This window comes from Accipiter gentilis, chromosome 18 (assembly GCF_929443795.1).
Source record: "Accipiter gentilis chromosome 18, bAccGen1.1, whole genome shotgun sequence".
NCBI lineage: Eukaryota > Metazoa > Chordata > Aves > Accipitriformes > Accipitridae > Astur > Astur gentilis.
Window position 1 is genome coordinate 114,767 of NC_064897.1, and position 23,345 is coordinate 138,111.

Genomic DNA, 23,345 nt, shown 5'->3' on the forward strand with positions numbered 1-23,345 from the left:
CGCGGCAGAACCTTTTCCGAAAAGATAAATATCCGGCTCCTTCCTCCACAAGGAAGGTACCAGCCCTGAAAGGTCTTGCTGGTCTTCGCCGTTCCCCTGCAGCCTATCCACAGGCACAACAGCACTGGGCATCTCTGTTTTCCCAGAGACTCAGCATCTCACGGTGTTCGTTCTCAGCAGAGCCTGTTTCTGAAAAGGCAAACGTCCAGCTCCTTCTCCCACAAGTAAGGTGCCAGCCCTGAAAGCTCTTGCTCCCTGCCTGGAGAAGTTTCATGTCCTGGAGGAGGGGTGTACTGCCACAAGGGGGAAGGGGGATAATATCAGGCCCGCCCTTGACAAACTGTGGGATGACACACCAAGTTTGGAGGGACAGGGTGTTAGCAAGGGCCCTCAGCCTGTTGCTCAAAGATGTGTGGGGTACACTAGAACACACTTGTGAAGTCTTACAGAGATGAGCCAGGGGCTGCTGAGGTAATGGTAGCCAAGAGGGAAGCAACAGTGGAATCATAGGATCTTTTGGGTTGGAAGGGACCTCCAAATGTCATCTAGTCCAAGCCCCCCTGCGATGAGCAGGGACATCTTCAACTAGATCAGGTTGCTCAGAGCCCTGTCCAACCTGCCTTTGAACATTTCCAGGGATGGGGCATCTACCACCTCTCTGGCCAACCTGTTCCAGTGTTTCACCATCTTCATTGTAAAAACCATCTTCCTTCTATCTGGTCTAAATCTACCCTCTTTTAGTGTAAAACCATTCCCTCTTATCCTATGGCTACAGGTGCTGCTGCAAAATCTGTCCCCATGTTTCATATAAGCCCCCTTTAAAGTACTGAAAGGCAGCAGTAAGGTCTCCCTGGAGCCTTCTCTTCTCCAGGCTAAACACCCCCAACTCTCTCCGCCTTTCCTCACAGGAGAGGTGCTCCTCCCTCTGATAATTTTTGTGGCCCTCCTCTCAACCCGCTCCACCAGGACCATGTCTGTCTGTTGCTGAGGACTCCAAACCTGGATGCAGTATGCCAGGTGGGTTGTCACCAGAGCAGAGTAGAGGGGCCAAATTCCCCTCCCTCCACCTGTCAGCCATGATTCTTTTGACATGGCCCAGGATATGGTTGGCTTTCTGGATTGCAATGGCACATTGTCAGCTCATGTCCAGCTCTTCATCCACCGAGTCACACACAGGACTGCTCTCAATCCCTTCAAACCCCAGCCTGTATTGATACCAGGGGTTGCACCAAACTAGGTAAAGTACCATGCCCTTGGCCTTGTTAAACTCCATAAGGTTAACATAAGCCCACTTCTGCAGCCTGTCCAGTCTTGGGTGGATCATGGAGGGCAGAGCTTCCTCAAAAGGAGAAAAATCATGTTGGGGAGCTGCATCGGAGGAGTCTGTGGCTGAGACCCAAGACCCAAGCAGAGGTCAGAAGACTCTGGGAGGTGCCTGGGAGGAGTCTCGGGTTTAATCCTGGAGAAGAGAGCGTCCTGCAAAGGAGAAAAATCATCTTGGGTAGCTTCCCTGGAGAAGTCTGGGGCTGCTGCCCGAGATCCTAGGTACATAAAGCATAGGTCAAGACTGTGGACCACACCATTCCTCCAAGTAAGGAAAGCCACTTGCATGGGATACATAACTGCAGTGATAACAAAGGAACATTTATTTTGTGGGCCCCTTCTATAATTACCCATAACCTCCTCCTAAATCAATATGCAAATCTTAGGCAGGGGGAGAGTTTGTCTTCCTCTCCTCCAAGGAACACCTATGGAAAGCATGGTTTGTTTCCATTTTCAGACATGCTTTCTGAACATTTTGGAAAGCAGGTAGGCAAGCTGCCTTACACATGTAGCACTCTATGAAGCAGTAGAGTCAGGCTGGGTTTGTGTTTTTAAGGTGAGGAAGGAGATACAAGAACAAAGGTAGATCTGTTTCTTTGAAAAGATCAGTGTCTTCAAGTCCACGTGTGCCACAGCTTATTTAACTGCTAGGAGATATTAGCATGGGTGTGAGAGCAAGGGGAGGAAGAAGAGAGTTTCTCCTGCAGATTTGAGACAGGACAGGAACACATGCAGGCCTAGGAAAGTTCTACAAGCAGCTAAGACAAATACCATGATGTGATCATTGCAGCATTATTGCTGTGCAGTGAAGACTGCAAAAAACACGGTGAAAGAACTGTACTGGAACCATCATGGCAGGAAAATTCTCTACAGCAGCAGGAAGTAGATCATCATCATAGCCCAGAAGGCTGCAGCTTACATGAAGCTTGAGCATCAGATAGCATTATTTTAAGCTAGCAAAACTGCAAGGTAGTCCAGCTAATGCAGCAAGGCAGTAGACACTTCCAGTGAGATTGTGCAGTCAGAACAGAGGCATAGCAGGTTAAGATCGTTTTCCTTTTGCAACTGCCACAGGGGGTACACAAAAAAAGCCTTGAAAACTACCCCTTCAACATCCTAGTGGATCAGCTGTTGTATTCTGATTATCATCACTGTTACTCACTATGGCTTACAGAATATGGAAGAAAATTCCTGTAACACCTTTTAGCAGAATTAAAAAAAAAAAAAAGAATCTTCAAGTCAGGATCTCAGAAAAAGATTTCAAAGGCCAGTTCTGCCATAGACTTCCTATATGATCTTGCACACTAATTTCCAGTCAAGAAGTAGATGACAACCATTCCTTTGTTCTCTAGAACCTCATCTGACAAAGCTATTTAAAAAAAAAAAAAAAAAAGCCTCCTTGGACCATGTACTTTCCTCACTAGCTTCATACAGAACATAACCACACTCTCAGCCTCTAGGTGTCACTGCAACTACAATTAAGTCCTTAAAACAGGTCAGCAAACCTCCCCCCCCCCCTCATCCCTTGAGGGAGTAAAAAGTTTTTTTCAGAACAAAACTATCCCTACAATACCAAAGGCAGAAGCTAAGTTGTAAAAATGTCATTGAACTCAAAAAGACCCCTTTAACTCCAATATTCTTTCAAAAGACATCTTTATTATAAAAGATATAGAAAATTAGAGTTAAACCTGTTTCTTCCACAATGTTAATCACAGCAGTTATAAAAAAAACTAGGTAAACATGTTTAAGAGCATTTGTATACCAAATTAAGTGTTTGCTACTTGCCATCAAATACAGCAAAGACATGCTCAGTATCAGTGCAGTAAGGGCAGTCAGCAAGCATCAGTCTGCCAGAGGGCAGGGAAAACAGCTCCTCGGTTACCTCCATGTGCCACACAACAGCAGCACAGTGAAGCAAGACCCAAATTGCAGAATTTCAGCCTTGCTCTACTGTTTGGGCAGATGTTCCAGCTCTAAGCAATCATGGGATTTGTCTCTCTAAACATCAGATTAACTCAGTCACCTCAGACACTATGTCATTAAGCTTTCACTCCTTAAAGAAAAATGGCCAGTAAGCAGAGTCATTTTAAAGTCATTCATTCCTTTCTATTGCCAGGGTGGTTTAACTTTCAACTAACTTCCCAGATAAAGTTCTTTTGCCAGTTTCCTTACAAAGAGTTGTTTCTTACATACTTACCACCAAGAACTTAAAGTGGTGGCCAAAACCTTAAGTTTCCACCACTAGGGTATTCACTCATGGTGGTTCCATTCCGACAGCAGAACAGCCATTCACCTTCAGACAGGAAGGACTATGTACTTTGCTGCCCACACTAAAGGTACAAAGACAGTGAGAAGAACAAGAGCCACCATGAGCTGCATCAAGATGCATTAAATGATGGCTGAAGACTTGCATCCTGCATGACAGATCACCACGTAAACACTGAATGTGAAGACCAGGATTGGGAATGGGGTACAAGGGCAGGTAAAACCAAGGACAGCCTCAGGACTGCTTGTGCATTTATGTGAACTAAAACCACAGTGCTCTGGTTTGCATTTTTAAAATGGCTGTTTGTTTTGGTTTTAAGGAAATGAATAAAGCTACCGCAAGATCACAATCCTCCACTGAACACAAGAGTGGTCCCTTATATGTTTTTATACTACATTCTGCTTTGGGCAGATGCAATCCAAATTGGTAAGGAACACATTCAGTCAGCAAGCTAGTATTTTGCTAGCTGGATGCTGTTTTCACCCCTTAAAGGAAAAATTAAAAGATATATTAATTAAAAATAGTGTTTCAACCAATTCCAGGGAAAAGAATGTGCCATTGGCTACAGAGAACTTATTTTGTTTTTTTTCTTTTATGACAGCACCATCAGAAAAGAGATTATACCAGAGCAGAAACAAGACACAGGCTGTTCAGAAAGCAAACAAGGAGGCAAACGTCTTGCGTTCTCTTAGCAGTCATCTCTGCACAAAGGCCAGATGACCAGCTTGCTACAGAACCATCCAAAAGCAAGGGAGAAAGTCTTCTTGTCTCAGATCAAGTCCACTTCCTGACCCTCAGTGTGCACACTTAGAACAGTTAATTCAGTGCAGTTTAAATTCAAGTCACTTAGTTTAGCTTGCAAGGTTCAGTAATACTTCATGGAAACAATTGTATCTGCAGCCACATATTTTGTACCTATGTTAGAAGGTGATACTTAAGCTCCTGCTGGAAGAACTCTTTCTGCGTATGGTCCTTATCTCTCATCCCTCACAATTTGACAGACTGCTCATCTTCAGGAGCGAGTCAGGCAGTATTTCAGCAGTGCTTTCCACACTGTGAGGGAAGAACTGGCATTGTACAGGTTGCTTTCCAAGGGCTGTTTTATATTTCACATACCTAAACATCAGACTAGATCACCACAAGATAAATACCTGTACTTGACCATTAGTACAAGATTCTGCAGCTAGACATACATGTTACAGCAGGCTCAGTGGGCCATTGAGGAAAGTGTCATAAAACAGCATGTAGTGTACCAGATACAACTCTTCTTCCAGGTTGGGCAAATATAATCTTAAGGTGGACAAATTGGCAGTGGTAAATCCTGCACCACTGGTTGGTTTGCTGATGATCACTCATCTTACCATTCCTAGATACTTCCTCTGTGTTCCCACCAGTTATTTGGCAAGTTACAGAAGCAATGGAGTTCTCTCCCCAGCTGGCTGCTCTTTCTGAAAAAACTCTTTGATATGCAGTAGCTTGTTATGGATCCTCTCTCTTAAGGGAGGGATATGATGGCTAGGGTCTAAGACATTGGTGCTTCTACGCTCCCTTTCCTGCTTCCAGGTGACATAGGGGTGTGGTGGAAAGGGCACTTCACTTCTCTCTCGGCGAAGCTGCACAGTTACTCCGCTGAGGGCCAGCATTGCCCACACTGACAGGATAATGAAGTCTGAAAGAGAAAACAAACAGACTCCTGTATCAAAGCAGAACTTTCCTTCCTTTCCCAAGCACAAACACTGAACAAGTTTAGTGACAGAAAGGAATGAAATATTGTCTGTGCATCCTCACAGGCCTAGAGTAATTCCATGCAAAGGTGAGAACACACATGGAGTTGAGACAAGTCTGTTCAGTCACCATATTAGGCCTTTTGACTGCCCACTCTGCAAACTTATCAGCAAGGTGGCAGTCCAGGCCTGAGAAGCACTGTTCCCAAGGGCCATTGTGATATATCACCTGCGGGAAGGTTGGTGCCTTTGAGTCTACTCAGTATTCCTTTTGGAGTACTAGAATTTATCATCTGGGTGTTAAATCTCACACTGTACTTACTGTGTTGTCCTTTCATCCCTTCCTACCCTCACTGACTATTCACAATGGAACCAAAAGAGGCAGCAGTTTATAAATAAACAAATAAAAGTCTTAAGAGAGTAGTACTCACCATTTGTTTGAAAAGGCACATTGGTGTAAACTCTACTGAAGTAATCATTGAGGACCCTTCTGAGTAGGTCTAAGGTGAGGTAAGCAAGGCTTGTGTAGACATAACAAGCAATAGCTAGGATCACTGTATAAGAGCCTACCATTGCAGAGGCCAGTATGTTCAGCTAGAGGGGGAGAAAAATACACAGCTTTAGGGGAGTGATGAACACTCTTTATTCCCCATCTCCTTAAGGTAGTATTTTGTATCAGTTCTTCTACAAGAAATTGGCTGCACACACCTGTTATCCAGACATCCTGTTAAGACAGCAGAAGTCAACTAAATGCAGGTGTTAGTGGATGCTGTGTGCAACACTGCAAAAAGTGATTCCTTGCTTATGGACCATTTAGCACAAGTAGGGCTGAACAGGAACTCCCCTAGAGCTGGTCCTGTGCTGACCTTCATGAAGGCGTGTTAAGTTTTCTATACATATCCCACAGGACTACATTTTGTATTAAGAAGTCTGACACCCTTTCCTCTCTCCTTCCAAGGTGACAATGCAGATTACTTACAATTCTTGGACAGCCAACAAAAAGCACTGGAATCATCAAGGCCACAGAAGAAAAGGTCACCCAGAACACCACATCATCACAGAAGACCCTGTAGTCTCCTGCAAAAACACCATATTCCACATGTAATTTACTAGTTAGTAAAACATTTTCTATTTTGCAAGTGGTTGGGGTAAGCTTTTTCCCCCCAAAGATTCTATACATTCAGAAATATCTGGAGTACAGTGTTGTGCTGGTTTTGGCTGGGTTAATTTTCTTTATGGTAGCAAGTATGAGGCTATGTTTTGAATTTGTTCTGAAAACAGTGTTGATAATACAGAAATGTTTTTATTATTGCTAAGCAGTGCTTACACAGAGTCAAGGCCTTTTCTGCTTCTCACCCCACCCCACCTGTGAGTACACTGTGGGGGCACAAGTTGGGAGGGGACACAAGTGGGACAGCTGACCCCAACTGACACAAGGGATATGCCAGACCATATGATGTCATGCTCAGCGTATAAAGCTGGGGGAAAAAGGAAGGGGGGGACATTTGGAGTTAGGCATGTGTATTCCCAAGTAACCATTATGCATGATTGAGCCCTGCTTTCCTGGAGATGTCTGAACACCTGCCTGCCGATGGGAAGTAGCAAATGAATTTGTTGTTTTGCTTTGCTTATGTGCGTGGCTTTTGCTTTACTTACTAAACTGTCTTTATCTCAACCCATGTGTTTTCTCACTTTTACTCTTCTGATTCTATTCCCCACCCCACCAGAGGAGCGAGCAAGCAGCTGTATGGTGCTTCGCTGCCAGCTGGGGTTAAATCACAAGCGTTGAAAAGCTTAGTTTTTTGAGCCTAAATGCTGATTGTTTGATGCATTGTAACACAGTTAGTCAAAACAAGAATAGAAAAAGTGTCCCAGTTGAGTATAGGTCCTGTACTCTAAGTTGGGACAGCAGATCTTGTCCATGAAACAAAGATTTTTTGATGAGGTGTACATTACTCATCTGGTAAGAATTAAAAGTACCAGAGTACTTCTGCCCAATAAAAAGCCATTTTGTTGCCTATATAAGTTTATAATCTATAAACCTGCATCTATGCAAGTTTGACTCTAGGGCATGGTACAAGTGCAGCCATCACAATAACACAAGGCAACAAATTCTTCTGGCTTTAGGAAGAGTAATTAAGTCACTCAAACACTACTTCCCTCCACCCCCCTACCCCCCCAGCCTTCTAAAGCCTGTCAATTAAACAGAGGGGACAAGCTGACCCCCAGCATGGGTTATTACAGAATTGTGGCTCGAGTCATGCACAGATAACTGGAGAATGAGACTCTCCCACCAAGGGATCTTGAGCAGAAGTTTTGAGATTTAAAATTACAATAGAGAAAGCAGTGTGGCTGATGGTCTGCTGTCCCAGAGGGATTCCAGCTCAGCAGCCCTGCTTGCTTTTAAGAGAGAAACAACAGACAAATTGCTTAACAAAGTCATTCTAAAGACCCTGATGTCAGTCCAGCTACAAATACAAGTTTGACTCTTATAGTGCAGCACTCTCAGAGCTTTGCACTGTAGTATGGTGAAAGGTAACAGCAAGAGCTCCTCTTAATCCATGATGCCTTTATGCTTGAAGCCTTCAAGTTAGACTACAGATTTACTACTGTGACTTGTTCTGGATAGAGAACAAGACAGACAGCAAGTGCATGCCTGGAGCAAAGCTGGTGTCACAGACTGCTGAGCCTCATCAAGTTCTCTGCAGAATAAACAGTTTCCTTCTCCCACCAGTACAGATTCCCTAAGTAGTTTTAATTACAGCACACCTGAAAGAAGGCTTCAGGTACACCTCTAGTCCTCGCAACACTGGAAAGTGAAAGTTAAACATCGCACTAAGATAAACCAGATAACAACATTCATCTTAGAGCTGCAGGGACACATCACTCAATAGCCAGCACTTTGCAGCAGAGTATTTCAGTGCATACCTAGTGGAGTAAAGAAGACCATCGATGAAAAGAGAAATCCCAGCACAAGTCCAATAATAAACATACAGAGTAGAACAGAGCCAAATCTCCACCAGCTGGCAACCAGGAAAAGCCCTCCAGTAATTCCAGCTACTGCTGTCAAAGTAAGACGCACTGAAAAAGAAAAGGGGAAATTCCAAGGCTCTGAAAACTTCAGTTACTGCAATAACGTGTTAGTAGCTTTACTTACATGCTTGATTGTTACCTAATGAAAACTTCCTGAAAAAAGCCAAACAAGAGTATCTGTATTTGCTTCATGCACTTCACTTAGACTCCAGTCTGCAACTAAGGATGTGCTACCCAGAGTGGCATGGAGCTGGAATGAAAGTCTTGCTACTATGTATATTAGTACCTTGAGTTCCCAGGGCAGTTATGGCTGCAACAGCTAATGCACATGTATCAGAAAAAAAGTAACTATATGAGGTAGGACAAAGACAAAAGGAACAAATCCTTGCTAGTCTAACAAGCAGGGTGCAGACCTTCCACATTTTACAGATGAAATCTGCATTTGATCTGAAATAGAAGTTCACCCATTATGAAAGAAGTAGGAAGGAAGTACGTTGCAAGTTTCCAGAGTTTCTAAAAATCTGTATCTTCCTTGAATAGATACTAAAATTTGTCTGTTAGAGTTGCATCTATTAATTCTGCATCACTATTGGATGTTGGAAGCAATTGTTACTCTGTTGCATATTCAGCTATTATGGGAATCAGCTCAGTTCAAGTACCCAGGTATCATCCTCCTATCCTAAGGCTCACCAGCAACAAGCACAACAGATTTTACTGAAGGGATTCATAACAATACTTTGGGAACAGGATTGGGTATCCTGACACATCTACTCACCATCATAACCAAGGCCAGTTACCCTCGTAATGAATACAAAGAAGAAGAATGCTGTGAATATGAAGCCCATGAAGAGTAAGTCTAGAGAAAAAGAAAAAAATATTTAGTATGTGGTCATATCACTTCATACCAAGCCCACTTCAGTATATCTTCAGACATCTTCATGCTACAACAGGGAAGGAACATACCAGCTCACTGACTGAGAAGCACAAAAGGACAGCCAGACAACACTTTGTTCTGGAAAGGGTTGTCCTCAAACACTTCTAATAGTAGAAAATTTACATATTTATGTCTATGTTGCCCAGCATGCACCCTAGTTCTACATTTCTATTCTTTGCATACCAGAAGATTCTTGCTCTGCATTTAAAAACTCAGATACTGTAAAAGCAAAGCAGTGGACCTAATTGGCACATAATCACTATCAAGTGAATCTTAGTAATAACACCACCATTCTAAGATAAAGCAAGTTACATTTATGAAATTCCAACCAGGATTATGAGAAGAGAAAAACAACCAAAAAACATTCAGCACCTGTTTTCCAGAATCTGTGTCCAAAAAAGCAAGTGAAAAGACCAAGAACAGCCAGAGCAGTGAAGAATACTTTGGTAGAGAGTTTACCTACAAGGAGAGAGAAAGGGTTACTAGACTATTCTGCCTAGTAGACTAAGGTAAGGCAAGGTTGCTGTTACTAAGTCTATTGATAATTTAATGGCTGCCACTCCTTCAGACACACCATGTGAACAGATTTGCAATACCTGAACTAACAGTTATCTTGATAGGATCTCCAACAGAATATTTCACTAGTTCCACACTGATTAAGAGATCAAGAGCTTCCTCCTTATTCAGAAGACTAAAGTTTCTGTAACAATTAGTTAAGCAGCTGTAACTTGCTGTTTATAATATAGATACAGCTTTATCTGAAAATCCTCTGGTCAGCTTTAGAAAAGTGACATCCAATCATCTATAAAAATCAGTACTACAGGATTAGTGACCCAGGCAGCAGCTACAGTCTTTACTGCTGCAAGCCTTCACCATAATCTCCCTTTAATATACTTTCCATGCAACAGAAAGGACTGTCAGCATCCCAGTACAGCTCACCTGTCTCCTAGGCAAAACTCTTACTGGTGTTTAAGCTATTTGAAAAAGTAAACCACATTTTCCTAGTTCTCCAAATTAGAGAGGTTTAGCCTAGATAATTTTTGTCTCATGTTGTCATAAGGCAACACCGAGTTTGACAACAGTTACTTGTGTTACAGTATACAAGAAAATAATCATGAGAACAAATCTTACTTTATGAACCATATTCTACCCATTATTCTTGTCTCTTCCACAGTCATAATGGGAGTGGCAGCTTTGCTCTTTTTCTGCTCAAATTCTATCATTATATAACTTTGTACAAAGTAGCATGACTTTGTAGTCATTCCACTATTGCTGACATTTTAATGTTTATTTTAAGCGACTATCTCTTTTCAAAATATTTGAAGGTTACCAATTACTGTTAGCACCAGCACAGTTAGAAAAATCAGGCTGGATCCTAATCTTGTTCATGTTTTATTAGCTTAGTTTCACATGTAGCATCTATAGTCCTACAAGTGATTTAAGATTATGTATCTAATTCAAATGGGAAAAGCTAGAGTGGTACTACAGAGTTGCAAGCCACATATGAAACTTCCATTAAGTTAAACCTTCAATTGCTAATAGTTCTCCTTAGTCTTATTTCAACGGTCTAGAATTTCTCCTCAATCAAGAAGTAGACTCCATCATAAAGTAACAAAATACATCCAGTGTAAAACAAAAACCTCCTTCACACACTAAAAAAAAAAAATAAATCTCAAAAGCACCATTCAGCATGTTGGAGCACAACAAGCTCGAGATGAGCTGGCAAGGACATACAAGTCCCAACTTACTGAGAGAAGAGCAGTTATCCACTAGGTCAGCAAAGCTGCAGGCATATGTATGCACAGGTACGTATGCAGCAGAAGTATTCCAAAGAGGATCCCATACTATGACATTGTAGATCACACCTTGTCCAGGAAGTGAGGAAAAGTAGACATTGGTCTTGTCATCAGTTGTCAGCGTAAGCATCTGGAACAGTAAAGAGTATTTTGAGTTGCAAGGAACTCCTTGTCACTGTTACTGATGGCATGTTGTGTCCATACAGCTGAGGCAACACTCAGCAGCACAAGGAAGATTATCAGCAAAAACTCCAGGCAAGAGCTCTCCTATTCTGAACCCTCTCAGTATTACCAATTGAAGCATTAAAGGCTCACAGGACACAGTCCACTTCCTCCAGCACTCTGCTGTCAGAAAACATAGTAGAAGATTCTTCCACTCATGTTTTGCTCTTCCCCATTTGAGGACACAGTTCAAGTTCCCAGCCAGTCTCCTAACCCAGGTCTGGCCTCTGCAGCAGGCAAGGCTGCCATTCTACTCCCTAGTAAGGCCAGGCAGGTCACAGCCACTGAGATTCTCCCCTCTGTCCCTTCCAATATCTTTGCTGGGGGATAGGTAAACATGTGGCAAGTATTTGCTCTCATGTATCAGATCTCTCTATGCTGCTCCAAAAGGCACCCATTTCTAGTCCAGTTCCACTGTATTCTCCCCCCTCCTCTCTTCCTTGCGTTCCATGCTCAATCCTCAGCACATGAGGATGCCAGACCCCAGCATCTCTCAGGCATCATAGAAGACTATCCACCTTTCTGAGAAGTGGCTCTATTTCTGGATTTACAGGCACCGAGTGGCAATATAGCTATAGGCAAGCTGGCTTCAACATCACTGAAGGAGCACTGTGGTTAAACCAGTATTCAGCAAGCAGGAAGACACTGCAATAAGAGCTTGTTTCATTGAGAAAAGGGTGCAAGACATACAAACATCTCAGACTAGTCACTAACATCTACCCAATATCAGAATCCATTGCAAGAAACCTCAATTCTGCCTCATTTCAGGCTATGCTAACTAGCCACTTCTACCCCAAGAGAGAGTGGTTACCATTTTGTATGCACTACTCACTATATATTTCCTAGCCAGAAATCCCAGATACAAGCAAGCAGCCTGAAGCATCTGCAGCTTGCTTATGTCACTCAAGGAAGATAAGCACAGAGGAGGAGAAAACATAAAATAGTGCCACTGCCACACACCTAGTACACCAGTGCTTCAGACTTACTTTAATGCCATTGGCTTTGATACTTTGCACCTCAGACATCTTCTGTATGTGGCTCATGAGTACCATTTCAGAAAGATCATTTTCCGGTAAGAAGTACTGGTAGACATCATAGCGCAGTCGCCATCTGGAGTTCTGACCAGTCCCTGAATCGCAGGATGGTGGGTTTGCTCCTCTATAATTAAAAAGAGATCAGCTATGTGCCCAGCACAAGCCCCCAGATCTTAACATTAGTTTTCAGGTCCAAGGTGGCAGTATTTGGCTGCTTCTCTTTAGAAGTTAACACCAGCAACTAATTCAAAACTAGACTATAAATGTTTGTGAGCACAGACTACAGCAGTATTATGCAGAACCACCCTGACGCAGGTAGTGTCTGTGCCTGTACCTGCCTTTACATTCACAGAGGCTTCCTACAAGTTGTCATAAGGAACCAGCACAAGAATTTCAAGAGGTCACAACAGCCAAACATCACAAAACCACTGTTTGTTTTCCCATGCGTGCTATATATACAGCTCTGAACACAGCCTTCCCCATTCCCTGCCTATCACTTGTGACATCAAGCATCATTCAGGAAATAATACCTTATAACTTGAAGTCTCACCGTTAAACAAAACTGTAGGTTGTTATCATGCTTCAGTACCAGTAAAAGGAATGAAATTGGCTATAATACACAATTGCTTCTCAAACAGATTAAGTCATTATGCAAAGTGGGAAGATCCAGAATTTGCTGACTGCTTGCACATCTGAAGTTGCATAACCTTTCCCATAAGATGCAACTCAACTTTTATCTCTCTCATGTATCCTCTCCCCCTCCTCCTTTTCCTCATTTACTTCTCAGTTTGTTGCAGCAAACAAGATTTCTGCCAGCAGCTGGATGGTCAGCCTTTTCAGCAGAATCCTGTTGTACGATCTTGGCCAAATACAGGACAAAGAAGGTCTTGCTCAGTGCACTGAGGTTTTTCCACACACCTGGTATATCCCAAGTTTGCAGGGGCAAACTTGATGTGTATATCAACCAATGTATAGTCTAGGTAAATATTTGGATCCACTTCCAAGTCAAATTCTAGATTGCAGCCTCCAGGAATAGGATCTAGAACACAGAAAAAGATAACTGCAGTAGTTTTTACTTCCCCCTTACACAGCATGAAAAAAGTTCTAAGACCTCAGCAATGCATGTACTTGCAGGCATAGTCTGCTTACTGAGCACATAAAATTGTCAGGTTCTCTTACTGCAGTCAATAGAAGTGGTTTCACTGCAGTCTAAGACAGGTCCTGATACATATGCACAGCAGTTTTCTACTCTAAGGCTGGAGTTGTGACAAGACCATACAGTACATCCTATACACAACTCGTGATTCAGCAGTGATACTAAACTTTTTCAGCCCATTTCAAAAGAATTTCTGGCATCTCCATCATATGTTTGCACCATGTAAGACTATCACCTCTGAAAGGTCAACACATCAACACTTCAATTCATAGTTAACTTGTAATAAGCAGAACTGGCATCCCTTAACAAGTAATAAGAACATACCTTTCTCCATATAGGGAATAGAGATAGCTGTGCTGAGCACCTGGCTAGCATCCCGTGACCGAAGGTACCACGTACATACGCTCTGTTGAGGCCGAAGAATGGAAACCAGTCCTTTGTCTACTCCAGTTCCTGAGCTGTTCACAGATGGATTCTGGACAGAAACAAATTGAGACGATTTTTACCACAGCTTGATGTATTGCACAGGAGTCATATTCCTGCCACAAACCTGCAGGGCACACATTTCAGTGCCAGTTGCCACAGATGAGGCATTCAGCCCTTAGCTAGCCGGTAAAAAAGGAAGATGGAAAAAAAGAGAGTGGCCTCTGACACCACACACTGCCTGCCTAGCTCAGGCTCAAAAACCCAAGTGACAAGTTTGAGACTACTAAAGAGTTAATAATCACAAGCAAGGTGCAGAGAAATCTAGCTAGTCAAAGTCTACTGCTGCACATCAATGTATTCACTAGTGAAGGTATAAAAGGATTGGAATATCCCTCACAAAAATTTGTGAGATTGCTTCTCAGAATGCTCTTTATTGCTAAGTGGAGAAGCACCTCACTATCTCCACCAGAATGGAGATGATTGTGTGACAGCTGGCTTAACACCAGCCAATTGCTTGGGGCCAGGTCAGCTGCTGATCTAATGCCCACCAGCACCATCCCTTTCAGAACCAGGGGTCTTGAGGAAAGATCAGGCAGCAATGGCAACATCACACTCACATGGCTAGAACAACCAACTGACCTGCAGTCGAATCTATTTTTCAGCATGGAAAATATGCTTTTGTCCAAGAGAGCCACAGTTATCTGAGGCAACACTGTAAAAAAGCACTTTGGACCTGGCAGACTTTAAGTCTCAGCTTCATACTTCTAGAGGCAGGCCAGCCCTAAAAGAAGTATACCTATATTTATGCATCGCGGTCTTTGGCCTGGTAAGGCCCATGAATGCAAAGAGGGTCTGAATTGACAGTAGAAAATTCTACCAGCAGTAATCAAAGACTGAATAGGTGTAGCAGTAACGTCTTAGCCCTGTAAATCTGGCTATTTAACCAGTACAAAGATGACTGAGCTAGGTAACTTGTGTTACAGGTTATTCATCTCCTAACCTTCCCAGGATACTTCTTGACACTCGGTATATTCTCATTTGGGAAATACTGATGGGGAGAGGAAAACTGGATGGCAGCTGTCAGGTCTCCATCTACTACCTTCAGATTAGTCTATGTTCTGCTCAAATACCACTTAGACCCTCATGGTACCATAAAAAAATTTAAAAAAAATAATCAGTATTTTCGACTGCATCCCAGTAATGACAAACTGATCCTAGCGTATAGCAGTAGGAATGCTTATATTGTTAGATAGAAGTAGCAGCCTTCACTGGAGTACTAAGGAGCAATTTTTCCATGTGCCACCAAAGGATAAGTAGATTTAGGACAAGGAGCTGGGGTAACAAGACATCATATCCGTAGGCTAGATCCAAGCCGCATAACCAGCTGACAACTAAACATCCCAAAGTGATCATGTTTAGTGTATAAGGTATCTGGGAAATACTTATCATGAATCAGTTTTTAATTTGACAAGCTGATGGATAGTAGTCAGCAGTCACATGTCAAAAGCACCACTTCCACCAAGAACAAAGAGCCTTGAAACATTTTCAAGCCAGCTCTGAAATTCCTTCAGCATTCAGTCCTCCAAAATAGTAGCTATGACATACAAGTACAAGAAAGGATTTCTGAAGCTCAAATAATACTGTCTAAGAGCCATGCAGGTAAGATATTCATATTATTTATATTGCTTCAGTTCTATATTCCTACATGTCTCGGAGCCCACTTCTTTTTTGAAAAAAAAGTAGCACTTAAGAGCAGAAGTGACACTGTTACCATACCTTATCAAAGGATATCACCACACTGCTTTGCTGGGCATGTACTTGAAAAATAACAACAGTCACATTGCTTGCAATGTTCCTGATTACAGCTTCCACTGGATTGGTCTGGTTAAGCAGCACATTTCTGAATTTTCCCAAGGAGAGCTCAAGAAGACCTGCATTACAAAAAAAGGAAGATGCCTTTTTTTTTTTGTCCAGAGGGAAGTAATTATCAAGGGGAGCCTGGAAGCTTCCAGTAGCCCAATATTATGTTCCAGCTAGGAACAGAGCAAGATGTCATTTTATGCTACTCTCATCCTGTAAGCTATATTAAGTTTTCAGAGACTACTGTACAGCTATACCTACAAGAATAGATAACAGATACAGATAGAGAACCCACCATGCAGCCTGGCACTCACCTAAGCACATCAGGCAGGACTTCCTGCTAGGAGCTCAGTATTTGATACTGCTGAGCTCATCAGCAACAGACACTAGCTGCAGCTGGCCAGCTAGTGCAATCAACAGCAAGTAACATTCAGTAGAGTAAGAGAGGATACCGAGGACTACTTGCTCTTTGGCAAATACAGGCAAGTATTAGCCAACCAGCTTGCACAATACCTATTAGACTTCTTGGGCAAATTCCCATAGACCATAGGAGTTGGAGTCAACTTCTATAACACAGAGTCAAATCTGTAGTTTACACATGTATACTTACCCACCTTCAGCTATTTTACATACGTCTTTCGCTCCCACACCATTCTTAATTATTAGGACTGTTGGACCCTGATTTCTGTATCTAAAAATCTGACTAATTTTTGCAAGACACAACCAAGACCATTTCTTCTTATGATAAGCACAACCCCATGATCCACTGTAATTTTAAATTAAAGAGAACCACATGACCGAGGATATAAGATTCTTTGAGAATCATCTTCAGCTTGTGATTCAAGTCCTGCAAGAAAGCCTGGTTTCTCCCTGCACTGGGCTCTTTATGGACAGGGGTTGTCAAGGGAGGAAAGAGAAGCAGCTGTACAGAAGCCACAACATTCTCTTTTGTTGGTGGTTAGCAGCCAGACTACATGCTTGCCGAGCACACACAACGCCTTTCAGGTTTTTCCCTGAATTCCCATGCATGCACACACAGTAGTCCAGCAGACCCAAAACTTATCAAGCCTGAACACATACACAGTACTTCCTCAAAGTTGCCTCTTCTAGTGTAAAGGGTTGATACTGTCAAGTACTCCAACAGAAGCACAGAGTATCAACAGCACCATCCCATATACACTGTTGCTGATGACTCAGGTGGTCTCCCATCCAAAAAAGGAAGGGATACCATCTTGTCATCTGAAACTGCCCCCAGTACTCCAACTCCTTTCCTGTTATTTTTTCACTCTCCCCTGCCAAGAACTGGCATCTTTGGCCAGCTTCTTGGCCTCTTGATGATATGTAAACAGAGTTAAGTTCCTACCCTCATGCCTCCTCTACTCATCTCACAGCAGAGGAAGGAAGTGGAGGAAAAAGACAACTCATATTATCTTGTTAACTTCAATGCTTACATGCTCACCCCCAAAATTCAATTAATACCAGTACTGCATCATCAATAAAACCCCAGTTGAAATATGGTGATCATAAACCACCTAGGAGGAAAAATAGATTCTCCCTTTTTCTGTCCCATCATCTGCAGTTTGTGTTAAGGTAGAAAAAGTTTCTGCTCCAAGTTTTCAAACAGTAATTAACATAAAATTAGAGCTACAAAAAAGCTTTGTGTAGTCTTCAATTTCTGATAGAGTCCCTTGAGCAGCATTCAGATATCCTCCCCTTCACAAGACTTCTTTTCCTCCTTAGCTCTTAAGTTCTACCAGAAATGCAACTAGCAATATGAATGCTAAAGAAAAGCATTCAAAAGGCACAGACTATACATCTATGCACTCAGAAATTTGGAGTGAAAGCTTAGAATGCAGGAAAAATATTTTTATTTGATTTTTAAGAACTTCGGCACAGTTTACTGAACTGCAAGATTTTCACACTTAGATGTTCTCTGAAGGAAAATGCTGAAGCCATTTACATCCTCTCTATACTCTACATCAAGGGGGGGGGGGGGAAACGGGGACACGACAACAGACGATGACTGCATTGCTCTGCCTTGTTTCTCACCTCCGCTCTGTACTCATACCCAGAGGCCTCTGCATAAACAAGAACGGATTCGTCAGCAAGACATGCAGCCACTACTTCAACATGATCATGAGACTCTAAATGTCAGAGGCACTCTCTCAAGTTTAGTGTGATAAATTAAGGCCATGGTGTTCTACAATGCTTTACTGTTTGCATAATTGCTCCTAAAACACTGCATGTGACATACATTTTAAACCAAAATCTGGACAGAAGAGTGTAGATTGAGGGTGAACAACAAGAATGGCTACATCCATCAGACAAGTATTTTTCAGCTTGTTATTCACATGCTCCTTGAATCACACTTCTAGCCAGGCTTGAAAGATGAGCAAAAGGAGAGTTCACAAGCACTGCAGAGCAGCAGACCCTTCTAAGAAGTTTGCTGGAAGAGCAATAGCTACATGGCCACAGACGTCAGCACCTTTCCAGCCTTCTCTTTTTCTGTCATTTGAACAAGTCACGGGTGGTACTCCGAAGCAGAAGGGGAGCATGGAGAGCAAGGCAAATTAACCAACTCATAATTCATCAGGCCTATGGCTATTGCAAGTTCTCAGACAGGCATCAGACCACCCGAGCCATGGCCACAGACTTCAGCACCTTTCCAGCCTTCTCTTTTTCTGTCATTTGAACAAGTCACGGGTGGTACTCCGAAGCAGAAGGGGAGCATGGAGAGCAAGGCAAATTAACCAACTCATAATTCATCAGGCCTATGGCTATCGCAAGTTCTCAGACAGGCATCAGACCACCCGAGCCATGGCCACAGACTTCAGCACCTTTCCAGCCTTCTCTTTTTCTGTCATTTGAACAAGTCACGGGTGGTACTCCGAAGCAGAAGGGGAGCATGGAGAGCAAGGCAAATTAACCAACTCATAATTCATCAGGCCTATGGCTATCGCAAGTTCTCAGACAGGCATCAGACCACCCGAGCCATACAGAGTTCAAAGATGCTTTGAAACGCAGATACCACAACCTCCATGAACACATAGTACTGGCCACAGCGTGCAATCTTCTTTGGACAAGGTTGATCTCACTGAAGGTAGCACACCGAACAGGACTGCAGGTTCAGCAGCACATGCAGGAGAGAGAACAGCACCACAAAAGTGAGGTAGTTGACCCAGCAAGTCAGCAACAGAGCCAGGAACAAAATCCAGGCATCCCTGCTTTTTTTATTGCTTCAGTTGCTTCAAATAGTGAAGGTCTGGAAACACCCTGTAAGATGCCATGCTATCCCCTCTTCCTTGCCTTGTAGGGAGAAGTATGATGGTCACTGCATGTTCAGAGTAGTTTTGGGTTAGATACAAAGAGGAACCCTCCCTATTACAGAGATTATCAAATGAAAACATACTTAAAGGAAGTCAACATTGCTGAAACTGAGCAAGAGCAGAGCAAAGATGGAGTATTGAGCATGTATTACTTGGTATACTAGTACCAATAATAGAACAGGAGCACAGATAGTCCAGCATATAAAAGAACTGATGAACAGAGGCAGACAACAGTCTATTCTGTCACTCTACATTTTATCTTTTCTCCCACATGAAGGGCAAACACAGTTAAGTCAGCAAAGGAATTGAACCTCTCAGAGTGCTTCCGAGATCAAAAGTCCTTATTCCTAACTCTAAGCAACTATGTAATCAACTCTACAGAGGCTCAGCATTTATTTTCCCTTCCCTGCGACATGCAGTTTCACCAACAAGCAACTGCCAGCTTGAACCATTTGATGCTTAAAGTAAACCACATTTCTGGCTCAAATAGTCAAGTGTCATTCCTCATCACCAAAAACAGTTAACATACAAGGTTCTTGATCACACCTACCATTCCAATTTCCATTATGAAACACAACTGAAGAGATGCCATTGCTGCCCCTGCAGGAACAGTCTTTACCTACAGAGCCATGCTCAAACATTATGCTTGTCTCAGACAAAGAGGTTCTCTACAGTCAGAGAAAATGCATTTCTACTGTGCCAACCAACGTACAGTGGATATGCAGAATAACCTTATGTAAGCTTTAAGAGGCAAGAACCACCTTCCAGTGTAGCGAGTAAGTCAACAAGTAGTCACACGAAGATGTTTAATGGAGATGAAATGCAAGCTCAGACTGAAAAGTAGTTTGAGTAGGGAAAACATGAGTATACAGTTACTTAAGAGAATAAAGCCAGCAGTCATATTATATCAGACTTGTAAGGCCATGCATACATGGATGCATAGCAGAGTCCTGCTACAAGGTCTCCGTCTTCCCACACTAGTAAAACCCCAAATAAAGATACCACCCACCCCCAAAAGAAGTAAGAACATTTATGAAAGCTTCTAAACTTTAATTGCATGTGTACTGAGACTCATGCTTAGAGCACAGTTTGATGCTTAAAGCAGACAGTGCCACAGAATGTGGCTTGACACCAACTGCACCACTCCCATCCCAGAAGACTATTTTGTTTACCAAATTAAAGGTAATGAGTGAGGTCTTCTACAGTTTGAAAAGTGAGGGAAGAAGTACCCATCTCACCTGCTTACAGTTTTACTAATCCACTTTTATTATCAGCCAGAACACGCAAGACCTGGGCTCCATTGCATTGCTGGCACTGTTGATTAAGTTGTCACTTACACACCTGGGCAATAATGCTTCAAGATGCAAGTGACCAGCTGTCCAGTACATTCAGACAGCTGAATAGCTTTGTGTTAACTTAAAGTGTTGTCTCTGCATAGACTAAACAGCTAGCACAAAACAAGTTCATCCAAAGAAGCTCCCTTTGTGAAAAGTGCACTGCTCAATCCTGATTACGCTCTAAATTCACTTTAGTTTTTCCAACACTAAATAACCTGGTTTGCATGTAGCAAACAAGGCCATTTACACTCCTAGTTCATGAAGGTGGGGCTCCCTGGAAGGTGGCAAACATGATAAGCAAAACATTTCTGCACAAATACTTAAGTCTGAAGAGCTGCAGCCTGTCAGAACCCCAGAGAGGTAACATAGGCCATCATGCACAGATTTTACTTACGTGCACTTTTAAAATGAAGCCTGATCTTCTGTTAGGAGAGAGCAGAGCTCATCCCTACAAACCTGAGTGTCTAAGACTGAATAACTACAAGACAATTTCAAATAAGTGGACCATTAAGCAAGTGTCCTTGTTTAAAGGGCCTAATGATCAGCTAGACATTGGTACACAATTTACACAGCTTACTAGCTTTTCACAAGGAAAATACTTCCCCCCCCTCCACCCTCAATTCTGCAAGGAAATACAGCAACAGGCTCCTTCAAGGCAAGGTAGTTAGTTTAGTCCCATATTCATTCTGCCTTTTTACATACTGTAAAAAAAAAATGACTCAGCACATGATCCATTTCAATCAAGTCTGGGAGACAAACTGCTTGTCAGCATCTTTTAATATAAATATTAAAATCTAAGAACACTGAGCCTTCATTCTCAGATCTGCTTGCTACCATCAGGTGCCAAGCCTAAGCTTCTAGGGCCTGCAAGAAGCACAGAACACCTGGCTCTCCACTAAGATCTCGGGCATGAGACTGGGGTGGGGGGCACAGGAAGCTGGGAGGAGAAGTCTTCCATACTTGAGACTGATTCCAAACTCTGTCCTGCAGCCTTGCCAAGTATCCCAAGAATAGATTTCTTTTGGTCAATTAAGCTTCATTAGAGGCAAGGTTAGAAATAAAGAAAAACTAAGAAGAGGAAGCTTAGATCAGCACTAACATAAGGCAGTGCTTGCTTATCTCCAAATTATCTCTGAAAGGAAACTGATTATTTTTTCCTTTATTTGAACAGATAACAGTTTAACCAGAAAAAAGTAAGCAGCTCTTAAATCTTCACAAGCTATACTCGTTACAGTACACTTACCTACACTCCTATTTTAGTCACATGCAGGAACACAGGGGAATTACAGAAAAAACCCAACCATGCGAAATAAAGTCAGATTACATCAGCATAGCCAACAAGTAATTTTAAGAACCAAGCTCCAAGTTCTAGGGGGTTTCACTCATTTCCTCAATTTTATAGGGACAGTGGTTTTCAACACACAATTCGCAGAGTGCTAGGAACAGAAAACCACCTGTATGTGGTAAAAAAAAAAATCCTGCTATTAACCTCGTTCCTTTTCTCATATAAACTCATGGATGGTAAATGCCACCTTGTTTCCTTAGAAGGAGCACACTACACCAGACTCATTAGCCTGCACCGTATCGCTGCAACGGCATGGTAAAAATTAGTCCAGCACATCCATGTAACATGATAGCGTTCACAGCGATTAAGCTGTAAAATAAAAAAAAAAAAAAAGGGGGGGGGGGAAGAATGGGTTCTCCCTGCCGCTATCAAAGATTAAGATAACCACGAACATATAACTCTTCTCCAGCTCCGCAGACAGCTGCATCTTCCTTTTGATCCTCACTCTTGCACAACCCCCGAGACAGCAGCAGGTCTCCCCACCGCCACCGCCTGGGACACCCCCCAAAAAGGGTCCTGCTGGCCTCTCGTCACAACAAGCCCCCTCCCCTCCATCCTGCTAGACGTCGACCCGGCCAAAAAACACCCTCTCCCCGCTACATGCCGGGTTCCACCAGCCCTCCGGCTGCCTAATGGCGGCCACGGCCCACAGTCCCGCGTCGTGACCATACACACACACACACCACCACCACCACCCCACCCCCCCCCCCCCCGCCGCCACCTCCCCGCGCCGCACTTACCTGAGGCACGGCCATGGCGCAGGACCCCCAGGAGCGCCAAGAGCACCACGGCGCAGGGAAAGAGCCGCATGGCGCTGCGGAGGGAAGGGGGAGATGAAGCTGAGAGCGGACCAGGGCGGTCAGGAGGAGCTTGGGCCGGGTGGGTCCTGTGAGGCGGCGCAGCGCCCGCGAAGGCGGGCGCTGCGCCGCCTCACAGGACCCGCCCGGCCGACCCGAGGCCGCCGCCCCCGCCACCCCTCACCCACCTGCGTGAGGAGCCTGAGGTAACGGCCCCAACCGCCGTCCCCGACAGCTTTTATCCTCCCAAAGCCGCCTCTGCCGGCCGTGTGGCTGTTACTGGGGCGGGTGAGAGGCTTGGGAAGGTCTCCAGGTCGAGGTGGGGAGGGTTGGGGGTTTTTTTTATATATATTTTTTGTTTGGTTTGTTTTGGTTTTTAGTTTTTAAGGCGGCTGCCGCTTGTTTTCACCTTATAAACAGCGGTAAGAAAGGCTGCTCGGCCTCAGAGGCTCCCTGACGCATGTTTGAGACGCCTCTGGCTGCAAAGGTGATTCATGGGCGCGTGATGGGAGAAAACAGAAAGCAAAACAAAAGTCTCTTCTTTGGGGTGTGTTTTCAATTTGTTATTTGGGCCTCGTTTATGAATTCACATTGTAACCTAGGCTCTAAAAAGCCTTGTAGGATCACCCCTATTGCATTTACTTTTTCCCCAGCTTGGTTTGATCTGGTTTCCAGTTAAAATGCAAAAGGAAGCTGTCAGTCTGGTGTAAATAGAACACGGAGATGAGTGCTGGTCCGTATTTATAGATATTTCAGATAAATGGGT

The 23,345-nt window shown here is 43.3% G+C and overlaps 1 protein-coding gene across 4 annotated transcripts; it reads right to left on the reverse strand.

Annotated features, from left to right (window-relative positions):
• Window positions 1-2,974: 2,974 nt before the first annotated feature.
• On the reverse strand, window positions 2,975-23,311 carry TM7SF3 (transmembrane 7 superfamily member 3). 4 transcript variants are annotated; one of them, XM_049822703.1, is made up of 13 exons: window positions 22,989-23,192; window positions 22,523-22,596; window positions 15,691-15,845; window positions 13,813-13,963; window positions 13,251-13,371; window positions 12,285-12,456; window positions 11,029-11,206; window positions 9,653-9,739; window positions 9,122-9,202; window positions 8,242-8,394; window positions 6,293-6,390; window positions 5,745-5,907; window positions 2,975-5,258 (listed from the first exon to the last, which is right to left on the reverse strand). In XM_049822703.1, the coding sequence occupies exons 1-13, from the start codon at window positions 23,039-23,041 to the stop codon at window positions 4,996-4,998; spliced, it is 1,749 nt and encodes a 582-aa protein (XP_049678660.1). In that variant the 5' UTR covers window positions 23,042-23,192; the 3' UTR covers window positions 2,975-4,995. The 4 variants fall into 4 exon arrangements, with proteins under 4 accessions (XP_049678660.1, XP_049678663.1, XP_049678664.1 ...); XM_049822707.1 differs by lacking the exon at window positions 22,989-23,192 and adding an exon at window positions 23,222-23,311 and having other exon boundaries at window positions 2,976-5,258; XM_049822704.1 differs by lacking the exon at window positions 22,989-23,192 and adding an exon at window positions 22,768-22,970 and having other exon boundaries at window positions 2,976-5,258.
• Between the last annotated feature and the right edge of the window lie 34 nt (window positions 23,312-23,345).